The sequence below is a fragment of the Lates calcarifer genome, linkage group LG17 (genome assembly GCF_001640805.2).
Source record: "Lates calcarifer isolate ASB-BC8 linkage group LG17, TLL_Latcal_v3, whole genome shotgun sequence".
NCBI lineage: Eukaryota > Metazoa > Chordata > Actinopteri > Centropomidae > Lates > Lates calcarifer.
In genome coordinates, this window is record NC_066849.1 from 5,606,036 (window position 1) to 5,613,902 (window position 7,867).

At 41.0% G+C, this 7,867-nt stretch overlaps 1 protein-coding gene across 2 annotated transcripts; it reads right to left on the reverse strand.

Moving 5' to 3' along the window:
* Positions 1-201: 201 nt before the first annotated feature.
* slc34a2b (solute carrier family 34 member 2b) lies at positions 202-5,830 on the reverse strand. 2 transcript variants are annotated; one of them, XM_018670077.2, is made up of 13 exons: positions 5,728-5,830; positions 5,214-5,265; positions 4,985-5,110; positions 4,776-4,904; positions 4,441-4,584; positions 3,875-3,986; positions 3,576-3,771; positions 3,397-3,492; positions 2,975-3,086; positions 2,260-2,427; positions 1,873-1,989; positions 1,659-1,783; positions 202-1,192 (listed from the first exon to the last, which is right to left on the reverse strand). In XM_018670077.2, exons 2-13 carry the CDS (start codon positions 5,257-5,259, stop codon positions 644-646), a joined length of 1,920 nt encoding a protein of 639 aa, XP_018525593.1. In that variant the 5' UTR covers positions 5,260-5,265; positions 5,728-5,830; the 3' UTR covers positions 202-643. The 2 variants fall into 2 exon arrangements, with proteins under 2 accessions (XP_018525593.1, XP_018525594.1); XM_018670078.2 differs by having other exon boundaries at positions 5,214-5,261; positions 5,728-5,798.
* Between the last annotated feature and the right edge of the window lie 2,037 nt (positions 5,831-7,867).

The window sequence follows — 7,867 nt, forward strand, 5'->3', positions numbered from 1 at the left end:
TCTTGTAGCATGCCTTCAGCAAATCTTCTCATCTATCCCGTGGAACACATGTAAGCGCTGCAATATCTGAACTCAATATGATGAACTGATTAAAATGACATATCAGTAACTATAAATAACTTTGACTTCAGGCTCTACATACAAATCCTGTGCAATTACATAAAAAATATGGAACTGGTGGAAGAAAATGACAAAACTGCATTTTAAAAATAGCAATTTGTTTTATTTACAAATATTATATAGTCTTAAATACTGAGGGATAACAAATATTTTAAATGCTACATTAGACATTTTAAATTTAAATGTTCAAAGTTGAAAATAAAACCTAAGGCCTCTCACGCATATCATAAAAATATAAAAATAAGTCATAACATTCAGAACCACCCATAGTTAAGTCATCAACAATAAACTGAAAACAGCATAAAATAAACATGACATGCCCAGAAACAGCAGGTTCATAATAATATGTCCAACACTTCTCTTCATATTCTCCAGTGTGATGGTGATTGACAGTGTTTACTATAGTGCTTAATATATTATCCAGTACAAGGGAATCATCAACATACTACAACCTGAGAAGTGATGAACAATTACAAGTGTGTTACAAATACATTATTGCATTGAGATTGCATTTAACTTAATATTAAAGGTGTGTTGCTTTAACAGCCTCCTTTGTGTCCTCGTCTCTGGACATGGCTGGGTTATCGTACATCTCCAGACTCTTCTTACTGTTCTTTCTGATCATTTCATCCTCATCATTTCTGCAACAGTTGCAGCATTTGCGGCAGCAGCAGCAGCAGTGTCTGCCACAGAAGCCCATGGTCGAGGTCACCACAGCATCCCACGGCGCCAAGGAGTGCAGGGGCCGAGGCAAAAAGTCCCAGTTGCGGAGGAACTTGGGCAGGAAGCGGGGGCATCGAGACTGCATCACGTTGATGATGACCACAAAGACGAGCAACACAATGATGGGCACACCGATGCCAACCAGGACTTGCCAGCCAGCCAGCGACAGCCCAAACACAGACAGAGGTAAAACCAAGAAGCACAGGAAGAGGTAGAGGGCGGCAAACCAGCGGTATTTTGCTGTATGGTTCCCTAGCCCTCTGGCCAACCTGATGGGCACCCGCGTGAAGGGGATTGGATACCACAGTAAGATACCCATGATGTTGAAGAAGAAATGGCAAAGTGCAATCTAGAAAAAAAGACAATCAAACAAGGTTATCACTGTCAAGTCTAGAAGAAAACATGCATAAACAGCAGTGCTTAAAATTTTGTAGTCAGGTTAACAGTCTCTGGGGCATCCTTTTAATTTACTTGAAAAGTGACCGGTTTATGGCTATGATTATTCTCCTGTCTGGCACCCAACTGTTATTTTGAATATCTGGGTAAATGTTTGTGCTACAAGGGAATCAAAGTTAGTACAATTCATCCTAGTATTTTATTGTTTTGGAATAGTGACAATAAAGACTATTCTATTCTATTCTATCCTTGGGGACAATGGAGATCTGCACCACATTCCATGATAATCCATTAAATAGTACCACATTTTGTTGCAATTCATTCAATAGTTGTTGAGATATTTCAATCTGCACCAAAGTAGTGGACCAGCCACGCTTTAAGGGTAAAACACATACAGGAAACTTTGAACTGCATCTTACCTGCAGCGAATTTCCTAGTGTTTCTCCAGGGCTAGCCATAGCAGCAAGTATAGCAGTGGTAGTTGTACCAATATTTGACCCCAGTGTCAGAGGGTAGGCTCTCTCGAGGCTAATAACACCGATACCTGGTGAAAGGAGATTGACAAGGTGTAAGTTTTGGAATACTTTTTACAAAAAAATACAACCAAATCATTATATATAAATGACAACTTACCGACAAGAGGAGTTATAGCTGAAGTGAAAACGGAACTGCTCTGAACAATGAAGGTCATCCCTGCTCCCACTAAAATTGCAATATATCCAGTAACCCAAGCGAAGGGGAAGGGGAAGTCTGTAGTCAAACAGAAACACAGGAGGTGAGCAATAAAACTGCACACATTATGACCACAAGACTAGAACAAACGAGGAAGCTTTATCAAAACAGTGTTTGTGCCTGAGCTTTCTTCATCACACAGCAGGACAGTTGGACCTGGAGGTGAACCAGAAGCAACAGGGAGGCTGTACCTGTGTTGCTCATCAAGCATCACCATCAAAACAGATGTGCCGACTATCAAACAGGCTTAATGGTGCATGTTGAGGAGAATTTCTTTTGTGTCCATACCTGTGTTGAGCACCTTCTTGATGACCACAGCCACCTGCCCCTTCAGCATGGAGTTGAGCAGCTTGACAATGAGGATGAGGCAGGTGCAGAGGACAAGCAAAGACAGAGCCAGGAGAATGAGGCCCACTGCCAAGTCTGGCAAATTAACATTGACGAAGAGGTGTTTGCCTGCAATGGGACGGTCAAAGAGATGATTGGCATTAAAGTGTCCACTTTTAATGCATGCATAATGTGACAGCTAAAAATAGCCTCATGACTCATTTCAGAGCGAACAATCTTTGATAAATGGAGCTGATAAAACAGCAAAGATGTTTTTTGTGGGGGAAAAAGAGCAAACTGAAAAACCAGTGTCTGATCTTGATGAATGAGTGGTCTTTCTATTTTAAAACCATGCACAAAGGTATTTTCTTTAATTGGGGGCATAATACTTTGAAGAAGTGATCCATCTTATGGTCATGTGGCACTCAGGTGCTTCAGCGAGACAGCATGAATAGACCTATTGAGCAGGTAGGTCAGGGGAGGGTATTAGCTGAGTCACTACAACGACTCAATGGCAGGCATTGTCCGAACATCAGAGGGTCTGCATGAAGGAGGTCGTTGTGGTGGAATGGCTCTCTCATATTTCACTGAGTTTTAGTAGATCAGGTAATCCTAATTGCTTTGTAAATGTTCTTTCCCCCCAACCATGGGTATGCACTGATGGAGGCACGCTTACATTTCTGTTGGCTAACTATCCAAGTCTTGTTGAACTCAGTCCAGGTCTGGTTTCCTTCTTCCCAGCAAACACCACCAGCAGGGCAGCTCTCCACTGTGTCATTCCAGGTAGACTGAGAGAAACGGGCACAAAAACAGCTTTGAATGCAAGAGCAGACAATGCAATAATTAAGAGGGCAATACCACTACAGTATGATAATCTTTTAATGATCATATGCAACATTCTACCTTTTATAAAATAACACACCTTCAAAGTATGATCTAACAGAATCACTGTGGTCACAGTACAATATCAGTCATTAACACAAAAAAGCAGAGATAACCATAGCTTTATCATGTGGTTTTACTATTACTTTGTTATGTTCAGTCTATGGTAAACTAATGATTTAATGCATGTGATGCAGCTTGTTGTTGATTTCTTACCGAGTTGGTCACTCTTTTGCACCATTTTTTGATCAGACTCTTGTTTCTAGCTGCTGGGTCACCAGTGGCAATGCCAGTGATCACGGATTTGTCCAGCTAAGAGAAGACAAATGTTTATTTATTTTTTTAAAGTATTTTTTCTTAATGTTAATGTTGCATCTTAGCGTCACCGTCTTTACCTGGATGATGGAGTCTGTGAGAGGGTCTGTGATGACGTTGAGCAGGTCTGGGGCGTCCTCTCCACTCTCAAGGTTGAAGGATTGGATGATGAGGTGGGTGAGCTTGTACAGGACACCTGTGGCTACTTCCAGGGGCAGAAGAATTAGCACTGAGAGCCAGTTGAAGAAGTCGTGAACCGTAGCACCAGCAAACGCTCTGGAAGTGGAGGAGCACACTCTTGAACATGTACCAGGCACAGCTGGACAAAAACGGCAGTGCATGTGTCACAGGTTGTAGGTTTTTACACACTCTGATTTACCTGCGGAACTCATTTCGATCTCCTGCCTGCATCATAGCCACAATAGTGTTGGTGACAGATGTTCCAATGTTGGCCCCCATGATGATCGGCACTGCAGACTGGACATCCAGCACTGAAAATATTAAGTAGCATTATAGCAATGTGTAATGCACTACAGCAGTGATTCCTAGTAGGGGGGCACTACTGCAGTTGCCAGGTGATACATGCAAAGGTTTGAAAATATGGTTGAAAGAAATTGATAAATAGTTGAAACAGCTAAAAGTAATGGAGAAGTCATTAAACATGTCAAGTTTCTGCCACTCCAAACAGTAGTTGTAAGAATACAAACTTAACCTAAACTTTGACTGTTATATGAAAAAGTACTGAAACAATATTTACTTTTACATCATTAAAAGCCTGTTTATTATTTTCTAATGAACATTTGGAGCAGGACAGGTGGTTTTAATTAGAGGGTAAAAGATTGGGAACCACTGCACTATAGAGTCCACAAGCCAATACATTTGTGAGTGTTTAAGTTTAAGTGTGTGTATGCATCCTCTTGTACATGTATGTGTGTGTCTACTTACATCCAGAGGATACCATGCTGACCACAATAGAGGAGGAGGTGCTGGAGCTCTGCACCAGCACTGTGACTAACACCCCGATCACCAGCCCGGCCACAGGGTTCGACAACACAGCATTGTCCTGGAAGATGTCACCAGCAGCTTTGCCTGTGCGCACACACACACACACACACACACACACACAACAACAACAGCCTCAGGTTAAAACCACTCCATACGCATTACATAAGAAGCACTTTGTTGGACCTAGCATTACCAGGTAAATACACAAAATGTGCACTGATGGGTGATGATAATGGCCCAAAATATTAAATGTAATTCTGTGAATTCATTTTTACCTCCGACCAGCTGGAAAGCAGAACTGAGAATATCCAGAGAGCAAATAAACAGGTACAGAAGTCCAAGCAGCAGAACCAGCTTCACTATGGCTGTCACCACTCTCATTATCTTTCCTTTTGTATCCAGATCTGTATGGGAAAAAAGTGTATCAGAGTCAGATTCTGAAAAGATATCCACACTGTGATGTAAGAATGACAAGTTGCCTCACCTGACCACTTGACCCCAGTGTCCGCAAGCTCTGGGAGATTCCAGGGATCATCTGCGTCTGCATCCTCATTCACCAGGTCCACGGTGGAATAAGCTGGCAGGATGTCCTTAGCTGGAGCTTTGTCATCTAATGGAGGGCAGTGAGGAGAGAAAAGTTAAGTTAAGGAAAAAAAAAAATGGCAAAAAGACAGTTTGAACCGATTCACAGACTCCAAGAGAACAGGACATACCAAGATCTGAGGAGGAATCACTCCCAACTTCTGGTCTTGGAGCCATGGCTGTCTGGAAAACAGAAAAATTAAAAATAACAGCACAATAATTAATTCAATAATTCAAATAATTAGATGCAGTTAATACTTTAAAAAGTTAATTAGTTAATAATGGAGCAAAGACTGATAATGTTGAAGTATCTGTGTTGCAAGGCACCTTTTCCAAATAAACTGACACACTCAATGAAAAATATTAATACTATTTAATATCTACTAAATATATATGCAACACTCAAAGTAACACAGTAAAATTAAAATAAATAATAATAATTACAACTTTATCACTTTAAGGGTCCTCCGATATAATCAGAAAAAAATGCATGTAAGTAACTGGCTCTGTAAAGACAGGTGTAAGCACAATCTGTCTGGATCCTGAGATAATTTGACTCTGAAACATTTCATTCATTACAAGCAGTTTAGATTCAGTCTGCGACCATTTTCCAGCCTGAAAAATGAGTGATGGAAGTAAACGCACCTGCAGCGGAGCGCGTGCCTGTCCGTGGCTGTGACTCGGAGGCTTCACCTGGGTTACCTGTTGCTCACCTCGAGGCTGAGCTCGTCTTTTATAGCGCCGCACAGAGCGCACACGCGCCGCTCTTAGCTCAAAGGTCGTGCGCACATATGCAGAGTACAAGTGAGTGGAGGGTGCGTGTGTGTGTGTGTGTGTGTGCGTGGTGGGGGGGGGCGACACTGTTTGATAAAACCGAACATCTGCAATCTGATTGTTTTTCTGCATAATGAGAGGAGGGCTGCGCTGTAACTGATTCCCACTGTAAAAAAGAAGAAAAAAGAATGGGAAAATATATGGCAAAACTGACACATACGGTAGCTGTTTCTTCTTCTTCTTATAATAATAATAATAATGATAATAATAATAACACGTTGGTAGACTTTAGTTGGGTCATAGTTAAAATATACCTCTGGCATATTGTGCGCCAGCACATGTCTACAGGATTTAGTCGAAGCCACAGGTGGAACTTAAGTCACAGGTAATAGACTAATCCATGCTTTAATAGTGAAATCAAAGAAGCTGCCCCCTGGTGGCTGTGTCTGCAACACTGCCAGCTGCATTTCTCCTGAATTCTTCTCAGTGGCAGGCCAGAGGTCACCAAATACCATTCGTTCTACTCATGTTCTATTCTCATTTTTCTCTTTAAATTTTGTATTTTTTCTGATAGCTTCATCTCCTCAGGACTCTGAACCCCTCAAACTGAACTACATAACAAGGAAAACCACCCCAGTGTTGTGTCTACACAAAGACCATCTGCATTTATCCATCCATCCATTATCTCTGCCACTTATCTGTTAAGGGTCGCAGGGGAGCTAGAGCCGTATCCCAGCTGACACTGGTTGAGAGGTGGAGTACACCCTGTACAGATCGCCAGTCCATCGCAGGGCCAACACACATACAGACATACTATTCACACTCACACCCCCCCCAATGGCAATTTAGAGTCACCAATTAGCCTGCATGTGTTTGGACTGTGGGACGAAGCTGGAGAACCCAAAGAGAACACACACAGGCACAGGGAGAACACTGCATTTATTATTATTATTATTATTATTATTATTATTATGTTTATTTTTTTTCTCAATGTTGGAAACAACAAGTTATACTCATTCCTTAACATATCTGTAGTCTTTGGTTATGTGTCACACTGGAGCAATGGCCACAATTCATGTGGTGCATTTCACTGTTTGTGCATTTTCTTGTAATTTCAGCCAATAATGAGTGGTCACAGCTGTTGCTGTAATAAAGTTAATTAAATATAATATACTCAAAATAAGCAGTATAATGTATGCTCTTGTTGTATACATTATATTTATCTGTTCTCTCTACATAGGCCCCCACCATGCATGTGCATACACACACTCTACACACCATACACACATTCTCTCTCTCTCTCTCTCTCTCTCTCTCTCTCTCTCTCTCTCTCTCCCACTCACAGATTTACACATGCATCAGATTTACAACTCCTTAGATAAGCACACATTTATTAGGTTTATAGCCAGAGATAGGGCTGAGATACGACTGTAACAACAGCGCATATTACATCTAGAATCAATGGTGTGAATATGAGTAAATGATCAAGCCAGAATCATGTTTCAGCTGCTCCCAAACTGCAATAAAGTAATCACAACAGATTTAATGCTGTACTTATAAAAAAGGGTTCACTGAGTTGATGGCCAAGAATTAACTCTGAGGTCCCAAAGCAGATCTTAACTTTGTGAAATATCCTCAACAACTTATGGTGATAGATGATGATTATGTTTATCATTGTTATTATTTTGGGATACTGTATATTTGGTGTGGAACACTTGCTTTATTTATCCATTAAACTCCTGGGAACTGTGGCTGATTTTCTGGTGAGACTGAGTCTGGTGCATGAGTGTTTCAGCAAGACACACTGTGATGATAATGTTCTGCTCTGAAATTGAACTCCAATGACTTCTGTCTCTGAAAATGAACTGCAAAGCTAGTCTTAAGAGTCCGTCATGATACATTTAACCTACTTTGGTCGCCAGAGTTAGTTTTATGTGTAATTTGCTCCCTAGATTTTGATCCCTCTAGATGTTCTAAAAAAATTTTTGGTCTCATAACTGCACTGCACACA

Coding starts and splice junctions, on each gene's coding strand:
- slc34a2b (XM_018670077.2), bottom strand. CDS start 5,259: ATGGCTCCAAGACCAGAAGTTGGGAGTGATTCCTCCTCAGATCTTG. Junction 3,772..3,874: donor GATCGAAATGAGTTCCGCAG/GTAAATCAGAGT, acceptor CTCCACTTCCAG/AGCGTTTGCTGGTGCTACGG. Junction 3,087..3,396: donor GCAAAAGAGTGACCAACTCG/GTAAGAAATCAA, acceptor CGTTTCTCTCAG/TCTACCTGGAATGACACAGT.